This window comes from Gallus gallus, chromosome 2 (genome assembly GCF_016699485.2).
Source record: "Gallus gallus isolate bGalGal1 chromosome 2, bGalGal1.mat.broiler.GRCg7b, whole genome shotgun sequence".
In the NCBI taxonomy this organism is placed as follows: Eukaryota; Metazoa; Chordata; class Aves; order Galliformes; family Phasianidae; genus Gallus; species Gallus gallus.
This window is the reverse complement of record NC_052533.1, coordinates 2,602,620-2,617,218: the sequence shown is the minus strand read 5'-3', so window position 1 is coordinate 2,617,218 and position 14,599 is coordinate 2,602,620. Positions and strand designations below refer to the sequence as shown.

Below are 14,599 nucleotides of genomic sequence, written 5' to 3'. Positions count from 1 at the left end.
ACAGTGGAGTCACTGCCCCAGAGGCCCTGTAGGAAAGAGTAGATACAGCTCTGACATACGTGGTGGGGATGGGTTGGGGTTGGACGTGATGATCTTAAAGGTCTTCTTCAACTTGAATGATTCTACAAAGGCAGCATCACCTCCAAGTGAAGATTGGCACCTTGGTGACACATCTCCTTATAGCAAGGCCTCAGTATGCTCTCAGAAATGGAGTCAGCAAGTTTGCTGCTTACACAAGAAGTGACTTATAGCCAGCAGTTATATTGTTTTCAGTACCCCCCCAGAGCAATAGACCCCAGAAAACCTCAAGAGATGCTAAAGGTGAGATTAATGGCCTTGTACCTTAAAGCACAAATACAGCTCAATCAAGGTGCTCAGGGATGTCCTTGTACACTGCACTGGAGTTGGACAAGATGGCCTTTAAGTCTCCCTCCAACAAAAACAGTTCCATGACTCAGCATCCCATAGTGCTGAGTTCATTAAATACAACCACCAAAACAGACAGAGGACCACAGCTTTACACTGCTGCTGCAGGCAATTGAGTCAGAAAAACTAAACGTAATGCAGGACTACATCAGCAAACATCCACGTTCTCATTGCATGCACCTCACAGCCAAGCTTGAAGACGACTGGAGTCTGAAGGGCAGCACAGGGACACGGCAGCACTGACAGCAAAGCAGCAACATCCATAATGGTATATGCTTCAGTGGGGGAAGCAGCATCCCTCCATCCTTCCCTTCAGGAAGCAGAGCTAAGACATTTAGGGTCAGGATGATGGAAAAAGATTGATGATGTTTCCCTCTGTTGTTCAGAGGGGAATGTTGTTTATCTGTAATCAACACTGGTAGGATTCCCCTCTGCCTCCCAGCACACACATCATCCAATGGGTAAAACCCATGTGAAAATCCCTGTCCTGCTCAACTCTCTCCAAAGTGAGCATTACCTTCCATAGTTATAAAGGCAATTTCTCATTCAAGTTTCAGGGAAAAGGAGATTGAGCACTTTTGCCACCACAGCTCACCTTCAAGAGGAAACGTGCTGCTGGTGAAGCCCTGCTATTCTATCCAGCAGAGGAAAACCCATGCAGCCCACTGCCCTGCATTTAAGTGAAAAAGCAAAGAGGTTGGTTATTCACCTCTACAGCACTCTGTCCAGGCACTGTGAGACACTGACACAGCACAGGAGCTGGTTCACACATTAGCCTGGCAATGTGCATGCAGCTCCGACTCTGAGAGGCTGACTGTATTCACCATCTGTAAGGGGACGCTCCAGCAAGGCTAATAGGAATGAATTCAGCACAGGAATGCAAAGTGGGGTGGTTAAACCACATCAGCTCTGAAGGACAGCCTCTGCACTGGGCTCTGAAGTGCTCTTAATTCAGTTTAGCCTGATTTGCACTGAAATCAAGTGTGTTAAAGTGAATTAAGGCTCTTTAATCCCCAAGGAGAGCGTTTCCACCGGGGCTAGTTAAGAGTAATTGAACTAATCCACTTTAAAAGTCAGTTCGGATTAGTTGTGCTAAGTGGCTGTGCAGATGAGGCCGGGGAGCACGGACTGTCTGGAGCATGCAATAACCACATCAATCTGCCTCTGGGAGGACAGCTACAGCCACGCTGTTTTGCTTTGCAAAGGCTGGGAGTGCTCCAAGACACTCAAACAAGGCTACTGTAATAGAAACGTCTACTTGTGCTTGACAGGTGCCATCTGGTTGCAAGCAGAGGCATTTTCCACGTGTATTTTCTCTGCGTGCCACATATGCAGGGTATGGCCAAAGGGATGCTGTTTTTACAGGCAGCTGAGGGGACCGGGCTGGTGCTCCAAGATGTTTTGGCACCTCTCATCCAGGCCACGCTCAGAGCTCACTAACAGTGGCCATCCCACCCTCCTGTCCCATCAGAAGACACATGATGGGCTCAGCAGAGGATCAAACCCATCTCCACCCCCATACTAACAGCTACAGGCGGCTGCCTTCCCATCTGATCCTCACCATCCACCCCATCCTATGAGGAGGTACACTTCACACCCCCAGATTTTCAACAGCTTGGAGCAAAACGACTTCAGCCCCCCAAGAGAAGCAGGGAAGGTGAGAAAGGACAACCGCCTCCTATTACCCCTTTGCTGCTGGGGGCAGAAGCACCAGCCCAGACTCCATGCAAATTCTGCCTTTCTAGGAAAGCAATGAACCCCTGCTTGATCCCAACCCGTTCTTCCCCCAGCTAAGAATAATCCCCCCAGCTGCTGTTTGATTTACACATTGCCATGGACGCACAGTGTTTTTAATCGGGTAGATATACAGGGGGAGAGGGAGCAAGCCTGCGTGTGCTCGTTCTAGTTAATGTTTCCTGTGTGGTTCAAGCTGTTATGCCTCCAGGTATGTTTATTTCACTACTTCAGCAAACCAGCAGACTTTTTAATGGAACTGTTGATATTTTTCCTGGCTGCTGCTCCTCCTGGAGAGGCGAGGCAGTGTACGAACAGAGTTCATTCCTCACCCCAGCCTGGAGCTGCGCTGCTCCTCCTGGGACTGCGGGGAATTGAAGGTTTCCATTGCACTGGTCAGATTTCTTCCTTTGCCAGCCTTCAAGTTTTAGATACACAAACAGAGGCGCTCAGGCAGCTGACAGTAGTAAGAGCAACGCGCTGCCGGTGCTCTATGCAAGGGCAGCAGCTGCACAGAATCCATTCATGCATCCCCCAGAGCCTTGTAGGGAGAAGACAGTGGGTGCAACTTCACCCCTAAAATGAAGCCTCAGCTACAAGGCTTGTTTCAGAGACAGATCTTTCAGGCTGAAGCTGGGGGTTTTCCTGCTTCTTAGAAATTCAGAGGTCACCAAGCAAACAGCGGATTCCCCATACATTTTTCGTGGCACCTCCTTTAACGCTGCAATAGAAGGAGTAACCTCAGTCTCAGAAGGTTCTGCTTCATCAGGCACTTAAACACCTGTATTCCTTATCAGAGAATCGTTAAGGTTGGAAAGAGCCTTAAGGTCATCTTATCCAGCCGTCAAACTATGTCTGTGACCACCCTAGACCACACCTCTCAGTGCCACATCTCCATGGTTCTTGAACACCTCCAGGGATGGTGACCCCACCACCTACCAGGGCAGCCTGATCCAATGCCTGACCACTCTTTCTGAAAAGAAGTTTTTCCTAATATCCAACCTGAGCCACACCCCCCCAACCCAGAGCAACTTAAGGCCATTACCTCATGTCTTACCAAATGCATGGTCCATAGCCCAGCAGCCTTCAGGGGTCTTGAGAACAGCCCAGCTACCCAAGAGACACACACCAAGTCCCTGACTCTGTTCAGAGACTCTTCCCTCAGTAACAGTCCTGATATACAAGCTGGAATACCCTGAGCACCCTTTAGGCACATGCCCAAAACCATGCAGGTGATGGGAGCACAGACATCATCCATGGAGTAATAAATCACACAAAGTCTCCGAATACGTCCAGATGGATCAGAGACCAGTTGGAAATGCTTAATTTGGGTCACTTGGAAGATAACAGTGTAAGCAGACCCACACAAGCACCTGTTTGGATAAGGCTACCATCTGCCCCATGCTGGGGTCTGATCAGCAGCAGATGAAGCACGACGTCGTGCAGAGCAGCCCAGCAGCCTCACAGCACCCATCACTGGAGCAGGTGGGGTCAGCACCTACCCCCCAAACTCATGCTAAGCCTCTCGATTTTCTCAAGTCAACGTGAGACAAGCCAGAAGATGGATACAGCCACCAGGGATGCAACACAGCCATGCTAATAAGCCATAGGAAGCATCAGATCTTTGCTTCACCTCTGGCCTGTCAGAAGAGCTTGCTAACCACAGACAGGGAAATAGCTCCCTGCTAGCTCCCAGCAGAAGATCTATCTTTGGCAGGAGCTGAAAACACCCCTGCCCCCCTCCCACTTTTGCTTACAGAAAGGCCCAGAGATGCAGAAAGAGCTGTGCTATTAGTTTGCCAGGTATTTCAAGATCTCACCTTACACCGGGAGAGGATTAGGGCAAGGAAAGAATTTTGTCAAGATTAAGCAAAACAAGTCAGTTCTGTTAAATAAAGTATCAGTTTTGGTCAACTGTCCCCAGAGGGGTTTGGGCTTCAAGATTGGGTTTCTTGGAGGAGGAGATGGGCAGCCGGGCTTACAGCAGCCTGAAAGCTGAACTCTGAGTTGTGCCACCCCACCACCACCAATGGCTCTGGGAGAGGTCTGCATAGCCAACACCACTAAGATAGGGCAAAAAGGATTTGCCCATGCTGGGGGCATCCTAAATGCAGCAACACTCAGCTGTTTCCCAGCTGGCCACATATGAGGGAGCAGCTCCACATCTATCTATCTGTCTTAGGAGGGATGCTAGAAGTCACTGCTGAGGAAATTGAAAGAGGTACCCCCTGGTTGGCTTGAGGTGCTTATGTCTGAGAACTGAGCTAAGCATTATCAACACAGAGGCCTCCAAGCTTAGCCAAGCTCATGAGTTAAGTGGAAGCACTTCTTTTTGTTGTTGTTTTGCTTGCCAAGTACTTTGCAGTGCCCTCACCCAAGCTTCCCATTGCTTAGGGTCCATACAAAACATGACTTGTGTACATGTAATCACAAGACTATGAAATTCAAGCAAGATTTCATGGAACCATTAAGGTTTGAAAAGACCTCTGAGATCCCCAAGTCCATCCCCAACCCACCATGCCCACTATGTCCCTCAGTGCCACACCTCCAAGGTTCTTAAACACCTCTAGGAACAGTAACTCCATCTCCCTGGCAGCCTGTGCTAACGTTGCCTCTTCCTGAGAAGTTTTTCCTAACATCCAACCTGATAATTGCAGAAGCAGAACCAACTTCTCCAATTTGGAGCAGAAGTGCAGGTATGTCCCCCAGGGCTGCCTGACGTCTATTGCAATAGAAAGCATAAGTATACCAAATAAGATATATATAATCAATCTGCAGAGAGAGATATTGCAATGAGGATATTAAAAGGTCTGAGCAGACCATAACAAAGCCACACAGTGCAACCAACTCAGCAGAGCTGAGCACAGAGCAAGATCTACACCGGGAATTAGCTGTGAGCAGCCTGTCAGCACCACTTCTCAGTAACCAGCTGGGGAGCCTATGAAAGATGGCAGCAAACAAGCCATGAGCAACATGCCAGGCCAATACACATCACATTGGAGCAGGCACTCCTGTAACACCAACCAAAGCCAAGCCTACAAGAGGGGTCAGCCAGCGAGCACCAGCACACTCCCACACACCTGTTAGCAGCGTCCCCCCCACGTGCAGGGATGGAGAAGCTGTCACCTAACGCTGACTGATGGCAGCAGGGAGCACAGAGCACTTGGTGGAGGTGCAGTTTAATGGGTAACCACTCACTTTGAGAGGAGGTTGGGGCAGGTATATTTCTGAAGACACAGGAGAGCCCATCGAAGCCAATGCTGATGCTTTCGGAGAAGATTTGGGAGCAGTTCATTGACAAGAACTTGGGGTGCTCAAGAAACAGAAGCTGGAAATCCAGTGTCAACCATAGACACTAAGCATAAAGGTAATTTAACTCATCTGGGAAACATCTCACCTAATCACATATGTCCTCACCCAGAGGACATTCAAGAAATACCATCATTTATATCACAGTGCTTTTGTTCTTCTTTTTTCCTTCCATCCTTATAGTCTAGCAGAATTAAGAAGACAAAGAGGAGATGGTTCCTTAAGCCATGAGCTGACCTTCCCCAGAAGGACACGGTCTTGGAAACAGAAGCTCTTGACCCTACCTGCTCTGGGAAGCTGCTCTACAGTTTGGTCTCAGAGGTTTCCCAACAGCAGATCAAGGCCCTGGCTCAGCACCTGCCCATTCCTCCCAGCACCTCCTCAGCCAGAGAACAGGGCCATCTGACATGGTTTTAAGCTAAGCTCAGAGATTCCTATGTGCATCTCAGTACATCATTCGCTTCTAGAGGAAATCACATGTTGCCATACAACACGAGAAACTACCTCCTGCTATGCACATCATACGGCCCATTATGCTGCTTCAGTCTCTGGAGCACTCTGAGCAGTTTTTCCAAGAAAGGAAACTTTTACTGCCATTGTGAAAATTGCCTGGCTGTCCAATTAATGCTATTTTAATGAGCTAGGCCAGACGAATCTGCTCATAAAACTCATGCCAGCTCCCATACTTTATGACATCTCATCAACATGAGCTGCACGCTCCATGCTACCTTCCAGCCAGCACAGACTCAGCATTAATGTGGGATACTGTTGAGTCTGCATGTTCTACAGAGGGTGTACCAAAGTGCTGTTTTGCTCTACGTTCTTCCCAAAGGAAGAGTTTAAGGTTTTGTTTTTTGTTTTTGTTTTTAAAAACCCATCACCCACCTTCAGCAGCTCAACCAGCAAATATTCCCCCTCCATCCTACAGGAGAAGGATTTAAGGTCACAAACAGACTGAAGACCACACAGCACATTCAGGAGCTGTTTGATCCATTAGAAACAGCACAAAAAAAAAAAAAAGAAAACCTATTCTGTTATTTTGTTCTGTTGCAAAGAACTCTATCAGCTAAAGCAAATCCCCTACCTGCTGTGTTTGACCATGTAGTCACAAAATACTCCCTGTTCCACTTAGCGCACTGCAAACACACATTACAATAAAATGCAAAGCTTACCGAGCTGATAAACTTCATGAGTGTATTTTATGACAGTATCTTAAGAGATAAGGCTCATTAGCACTTTACAGCCACAATGTGAGGGAACCTTAAAATCCACGGTTAAACAGGGAGAAAGAAGGGGAAAACTTGAAACCAGGTGTCAAAGAAAGGTCCTAAAGGGTTAACCCTTTCCACCCAGCACCACCATTTCTGGCCCCTCCCCAGCTCAGCCAGCATTTGTCCAGGTCCTGCAGCAAGGACAGCAGTCCCCCATCAGCATTTCCCAGCACAAGCTGCTGTTCTCTTCTGCTTAAGAGCTGCCCAGATGGAGAAACCAATAGTATTGATATGCCACAAGCCCCTGGAGAGATTTTCTGGCTGCCCAGTAAGGGCTGTTTCTTACACTGGGGATCGAGAGGCCTGGCACGGTGCACCCAGAAGCCAGGAACATCAGAGCTCTTGGATTACTTCTACACCACACACCTTTGGGAAAACACTGAGAATCTGGCAGGTTGCTGCCTGTCAGGGCTGGGAATAAGGATCAATGTGCACTTCAGCATGAACTCCCCAAGTGCCATCCCACCATAGCGCTGGCTCCAAGAGATAGCTGCAGTTGTATGGTTGGGCATGAAGAGTCTTCACATTCAGCAGATGAAAGACGATGTTGTGCTTCAAGTCCTCTCCCATCAAATACACCAAACATTGGGGTGGAGCTGTCCCAGTAGTACTCTACAGACCTCAAGTGATCTGAGATCTAACCCACATGCTGAAGATACCATGGTGCCCCATGTCATCGGAGCAGAGGATCCACATGGACCTTCTCCCAGGAGAAGTCCTCACACCTCTGGTAGTCTGACCTACTGATCAACACTCAAGATGCTTCTTCCATAAGGATACTCCAATGAGAACTCTTCAAATGCTCCTCAAGCTACAAAGATTCCTTCCAACCTAAAACTCCTCTTAAGAAGAGGGATTCACAGGGATGGAAGTGGGAGACAGCACAGTCAGAAGATGCTCTCACTTCTGAGCTGAGCTTTCTGGGCCCCACCAGCCCTCTGCAGCTCTGCACCAGGAACCACCTCGTGCAGTGGGAGCACTGGTGATGCTCTGCAGTTCAGTACCACCTCTGGTGCTCTGGCCTCTCCACACACACAAATACCTTAGTTCAGCATGTCTTCTGCTTTGGCTTTTCCAACATTAAAAAAATAATAAAAGAGCCATTAATTATCAGCATTTCATTAAGAAAAACACCATGAAAACATTACCATCACCTACTTAAATGGGAGGAGCATCCCCCAGATAGGGTCATCTTCTCTAAGAGAAAATTATATCAACGAGCAGAGAGGATTAAACAGACAAAAAAAGCAAAACCTGACAAAGCCCAGCTCAGTCAGAATGATTCAAGCCAAGGAGCATCCCATTGGATTCCCCATGCCATCTCCCACACCTTCACTTAGCCCTCCCCCTTGCCAATCCCACAACTTAATTCAATTACCTACCACTGAATAAGCCTTAAGGCAATTCTCATTACCCCGTGATAAAGCACAAGGCCTTTAATTATTAAACACTCATGGGCTTTTTGTGTTGGGGTTGTGGGGCTGGACTCGCTTTTATTGTTGTTAGCGGCTTCCAGAAAGCAAGTTAATCATTGACCAGGCCTTTCACCAAGCGACCAGAGTCCTATAGATCCCTGGTCTCCAGTTCTGCATCAGCAGGCACACTAGGGGAAGTCAATGGCTGCCTCCTGCTTTGCCAAGTACACATTTAATCCTTAACGAGCCATCCTCTCCCCCAGGAGTCATCTGCAGCATTGGTTTCCCAGCCAAAACACGCAGTATTTGGGCACTGGCTATGTACAACACTTACCCTCGTGCTCAGTTCAGAAAATGGCCCTGGTACATCCTTCCAGAGAAGGGGAGCTGAGGTTGTTATCCTCACATCTCAAACAGGGTGAATCCAATGCATGAGTCCAATACCTACTAAACCAGTGTGGCAAAAATCCTGCTCCATCCTCTGCTTGCACTGCAGGCAGCTTCCAGGTTCCCTCATATAATGTAGAACCATGCTGCATGTTCCTGGGCTTGTTATCACCCTTACAGCCCTTTCCAGTAGTCCCAGTGCCACTTTCAAGTATCTACAAAGCAAATGCTTCTTCTGGGCACGAGGTTTTTTGTCCTCAAAGAAACAACCTTCAGGTTGAAGAGTCAGAACAACTTCTCTTCTGAAAGAGCAGTGATGCATCAGCACAGGCTGCTCTGGGAGTGGTGGAATCACCACTGATGGACATGGCCAGTGGCATGGTAGGGGTAGGCTGAGGCTGGACTTGGAGATCTTAGAAGTCTCTCCCAACCTTCATGATTCTGTGACAACTCACACAGCTCTAAAGGAGCAGGGAAAGCAGCCAAGCCCACCCTCCCTACAACAAGCAAAACCAGAAATTCAGCACTGCAAACCCAACACCACCATCACAGAAAAAGCAGACCAACTCCTTGCAGTGGGAGGCGGGATGGCCCTCCAGCCTTCCCATGCTCCAGCTGTGTCTGACAGCTGCATTCCTCTCTCCCTGCCCCAGCCCAGGTTTTGTTGTTGGGCTGTGCTGTGAACCAGCTGCTCTGTCTCAGCCACGTCAGGGACAGCCAGCATGTCTGGAAAGCACAGCACGGCGGTCTGGCTCCGGGTGGCTTCCCAGGAATTCATAGCACTCAGAGCTGCAGGGTGGGTGCGTGGCCCCACACTACCATCAAGTGACAGGTAGAGAAATTCTTGGCATGCGGCAGCCATGTGAATACCTCCTCCTCTGGAGATATTCAAGGCCCATCTGGATGCTTTCCTGTGCAACCTGCAGTAGTGAGGGGGTTGGACTGGGATGGGTCTCCAGAGGTCCCTTCCAACGCCTACAATTCTGTGTCAGCAGGCTGAGGCAGCACCCACAGGCTTCATCTCATTGGAGGTGGCATTCCAGCTGATGCCATGCACTTGCAGTGACCCTATTGAGAAGCTCATGCTAGCTCACACCCCCAAAAGCCATTCCATCAGGATAGTCACCAGCACATGAATGTCCATCCAGTTCACTATTCATGGGTTTTGGTTGTGAACTGAAGAGCACATCCCACTTCATCAAATCATTAAGGTCAGAAAAGGCTACAAAGATCACCAAATTCAACTGCCCACCTACACCAATGTTGTCCGCTAACCATGTCCCCCAGTACCACATCTCCATGGTTCTCCAACACCTTCAGAGACAGTGACCCCATCACCTCCTTGGGCAGGCTGTGCCACTGCATCACCATTCTAAGGAGTTTTCCATAACATCCAACCTCAGCTTCCCCAGTGCAACTTCAGGCCATCACTTCTCATCCTGTTGCTGTTACCTGGGAGCAGAGGCCAACCCCCACCTCACTACAGCCACCTTTCAGGGAGCTGCAGAGAGCAATGAGGACCCCCCCTGAGCCTCCTCTTTTCCAGATCAAACAATCCCAACTTCCTTAACCACTCTTCAGAAGACACCCCCTGTCCCCAGCAGCACCCATAGCTCAGGCATCAGTCCTGCACCCACCATAGGCAACAATAGCACTGCACACGTCTTGCACCAAAAAACCCCACCGTGCAGTACAGAACCCACTCTCAGTAGCAATGCATTGGTAAATTAGGGCAAGCTATGCTCCCCTCCCTCCCTCCCTCTCCCCCACGCAAGCATTTCAGGGTTCCTGTTGCCTGCGTGCAGGGTACGGATCAGTTACATTTATGAAGAACATTGCAATCTGTCAATATAAACACTATGTAAGCATGAGCCACTGGTAACATTACTACTGTCTTGACAAGTGTTTGCAGAGGGGGCAGAGCTGCCCGGTTCCTTCTGAGGCCAGAGGAAAGCAGAGCAAACCCAGAGCTGCAGAAAGCAACGCTTCCAGCTAAAAAGGGAGGAAAAAAAAAAAAAAAGGGTATAACAAAATAGAGCCAGGCTGTAAATCAGAACACCCAGAAAGAAATAGAAGGGATTTGATTTATGGCCCCAACAGGTTGCAAGCTCAGAGCCACGGAGCAGACGGCTCAGGAAGGCAGCGAGCTCCTTTCCAGCTCCCCATCCTGCACACGCACTGGGATGAAGTCAATCAACCCTCCTGTCACCCCAGCACAGCTGATCTTGTCATCTGCCACCTCCAAAGCCCACAGCCCCCAGCCCATAAAGGGAGGGACCCACACCCAGCACAGGAGAAGCAGGAAGGGGAGGAAAGTGAAATGCAATGCTTTCCCAGGGATCCCAGCAGTCTGAGGCTGCTCCAAGCAATCCCCATCAGCCTGCTGTACTGCGGTGGAAATTAGCTTTAAGGCAGCCCAGCTGCAGAGGAGAAGGCTGAGTATTGAAGCAGGCAGTGCACTGAAACAAGCAGATCTCAGATGGGCTTCTCTCCAGGCAGTGCTTCCCCTACTGGGTCAGCATAGACAGCACACCCCATACATGCCCCTATCCTGAAATGCACCCCTACTACCATCAAGCACCTCAGTGGGCAACATTAGACCTGCACAAGGCAGCTCCTGTATAGTTTTCCAGACATGCTTTCTCCTCTACAGGATCAGATAAGGCTTCGGAGACACTACATCACATGCCCAAAGCCAGTCCCTCCCTTCCTGCTGCTTTGCCAGAGGTTTGGGCTAACGGGTCCCTTCTGAACAGGTGCCTACAGGGACTCATTCTGCTCCGAGCATCAGCAGCACTATAGCTTTGCTGTACTCGAGGTCTGAGTCATCCTCCAGCACACCCCAACCAGGCAGCCTCCAGCTACAGCACATCTGCCCCCCAGCATTGCAGACAGGCACAACCACACACTGACACAGTCTCCTTATCACGTAGCCATGCCTGATTTCTGTCCCTGTGCACTAATTCCCTGGCAGGCCACACATACATTTGGAGACACTGAATTCTTTCCCTGAAATAAGACGTTGGGGATGGGGAAAGGAAGAGATCACCTACAGCTGTCCCTGTTCCCCCATCAGACTGCAGAACCAAGCAGCCACAGTGCGACATCTGCCCACTGCCTCTACTGCCAGGGATGCTGACACACAGAGCAGGGAGTCCAGCAGGTCACTGAAGCATCGTGGTGGCTCCGGTGACACTTTGGATGGAGCATCTCTTCCCATGCCTGGAAGCGGGGCTGGGATCATTAAGCCCACTTTAGTATTCCAGTCCCTGCACAAACGAAGGGTGGTGCATGCAATTTTCACATCATTTTTTAAGGAAAGAAAAACTAATAGTGAGAAGATTCACATTGGAATAAACACCTGGAGCAGATCCTCCATGCACATGGCCACTTCTCTCTAAGCAGCAGCACAGCCGGAAGGTTGAACGCCAACGACCACATGGCACCTGCAGAAGCACATACCCCACCAGGGGTATTCCCCCACATCCTCAACAAGGGGGGGATCTCTGGGAAGGCCAAAGATCAGCAGCAGATGCTGCTCACAGCCACAGCGGAGGAGCAGAGAGCAGCACGCTTTGCATAAGCAAACCTCCCTGCACCGCAGCAGCCTCAGAGCCCATCTGGCCAAGCACACATCTGGCAGCATCCCCTCTCCCCTCCTTACTGCCAACAAGGGAGTCTCAAACCAGAAACAGCAGCTGTCCTGGGGCCCGGGGAATTACCCAGAGCATTCAGGGCATCAGACCCTGCAATGCGCTGCACTCTCAAGTTCAAACCTGCACCAGCCCCACGAGGCCAAGAAGCAAAATCCTAGAAGCCAAGTGACTGGAAGGAGTTACCTGCTGCACTCCAGCAGATACCAGCACTGCTCGGATTAATGGGAAACTTACAGCCAAGCTCCTTACGAGCCCCAGTCAGTCCCTGAGGCACAGTACAGCCGTGCAGTGCTGGTGGTCTCCGGCAGATACACGAGCTGTGGTGGGGGAAAAGGGCTTTTCCCAAAAACCTGCATGCACAGAACAGGCGGTTTCCTCGCAAATGCAGCCCCAGTGGCAGGAAGTGAAGCAGTTCTCGAGTTGGAAAGAGAAGATGTGAAGTAGCGCTGTTGGGAAAAGCCTGCCAGACCACAAGCAATGGACAGGCTTCGACACCGGGATTTGTTTTACTGGAAAGGAGTGGGGGGAAAACCTCAAGACATTCCCTGGGGCCGGTCCAGTGGCTCCTACCAGCGGTCACAACGCAACATCCTATAGAGAAGCAAGCAGTACCGTTCTTCCAGGGAAAAACAGGGTTAACGAGCTGCTCGCATCCCACACCCCAACCATTACGGAGCACCACCACCCATTTGGGGTAGGAACTTTGAGACACACCGTACAGACACCCCAAAAAGCAAAGAGGCGCGGACAGCACGCTGAAAGCCAGCAGACCCTTCGCTGAGAGGGGGATGGGGAAGAGCTCAAGTTCTGCAAAGCAGTAAAACGAAGGGATTAGTGGGTTTTTATGGGGTTTTATAGGGGTTTACGGACTTTCCCAGCGCAGCCCCGGGCCCGGAGCGCGGATCCACCTGCGCAGCGCGCAGCGGGCGCGGAGTTATGGCGCCCCCTGCCGGCCGCCCGGCCGCGCACAGGTGAGCGCTGCGGGCAGCGGGATGCGGCGGCTCCGCGCCCAACGCGGGGAGACCCCCCCCGGCTTTTTGGGAGGCAAACATCGGGGCAGGATGGGGCCAGCAGGACGAGGATAGCAGCGTGGGTCCCCCGGTAATAAAATAAGTTACCAGCCCCACAGGAGCGATGGTGGGACCAATGGGTCTGTCAGCACCTGTGCTCAAAGCAGAAGGAAGGAGAAGTTGAAAGCGGGAGGAAAAATAAGTTTTTCGGGTGTTTTCTCTGTTCTGGGAGCACGGCAGCATCCGGGAAGAGCCGCCTGCCCCGCTGCAGAGTGGGTGCTGCCTCCGTGCCGACCTCGGCGGGGCCGGTTGGAACGAGGGGGCAGCGAGAGGGGATGAGGCGGTAGTGCTGAGCGCCCGGGGACCCTCCGGGGAACGCTGTCAGCGCGGGTGGAGGGGATGCGCGGCACTTCCCGGCAGCAAGCAGCATCCTCGGGGCGAGCAAGGTGCAAGATACCCTTCGGCAAAATAACAGTCATTAAAACAAACAAAAAAAAAAAAAAAAAGCGAGGGGTGCAGACTTCGGCCGCCGGGCACCTACCCGAAGTAGGCGGCGGAGGGCCGCGGGGTGCAGGCGAGCAGCCCTAGAAGCGCGCAGGAGGAGAGCCATCCCAGCAGGACGTGTCCATCCAGCATCTTGCAGCGGCGCCGGCGCTGCTCATCTCGTTCCCCCGCCGCGCCCGCTGCAGCCCCGCCGCCCGCGCCGCCTCTTATAGCGCGGCCGGAGGAGCGCGGCCGGCCGGCGGCGGGGCGGGGAGGGGAGGGGCCAAAGCAGACGGGAGGGGCCATTGGGACGGAGGGAGAGGGCCAAGGGGGGCGGGGGGCGGGGCCTGGAGGAAGGAGGCGGGGCTTATGGCGGAGGGGCGGAGGGGGAGGCGGTGAGGAGACGCCCACTCCGCTTCTAGGGGCGGGAGGAGGGCGGGGAGGGGACGGGTTGGGTGTCCGTAGGCTGTGTGGGGTTGGGGGTGCTGCGGGTGGGGGTGTTGTGCAAGGGGGTGGGTGTGCAAGGGCCGAGTGTGCCGCATCTGGGCAGGTGTGCAAGGGGTGAGCAGTCATTCAAGGGGTGAGCGGTCGTGCAAGGGACGGGTGTGCCACGAGTGGGGTGTTGTGCAAGGGGATGGGTGTGCAAGGGCTGAGTGCGCTGCGTCTGGGCAGGTGTGCAAGGGGTGAGCGGTCGTGCAAGGGTGGGAGTGCCACGAGTTGGGTGTTGTGCAAGGGGGTGGGTGGGTGAGCGATGGGTGTGCAAGGGGCAAGTGTGCAAGAGGTGAGAGGTTGTGCAAGGGTTGGGTGTGCAAATGGCAGGTGGGACAGGGCAAAGCAGGTGTGCAAGTTCCAGTTGTGCAAGGGGTGGGCAGTTGGTATGTGTGCAAGGACCTGATGTGCTGACACTG

At 51.6% G+C, this 14,599-nt stretch overlaps 1 protein-coding gene across 1 annotated transcript in view; it reads right to left on the bottom strand.

Moving 5' to 3' along the window:
- Positions 1-13,893, bottom strand: part of WNT9A (Wnt family member 9A) — a 53,601-nt gene extending 39,708 nt beyond the window's left edge. Inside the window, exon 1 of the mRNA NM_204981.3 lies at positions 13,750-13,893. Coding sequence (NP_990312.2) covers positions 13,750-13,844 — 95 coding nt within the window. The 5' untranslated portion in view covers positions 13,845-13,893. The remainder of the gene's footprint in view (positions 1-13,749) is intronic.
- Between the last annotated feature and the right edge of the window lie 706 nt (positions 13,894-14,599).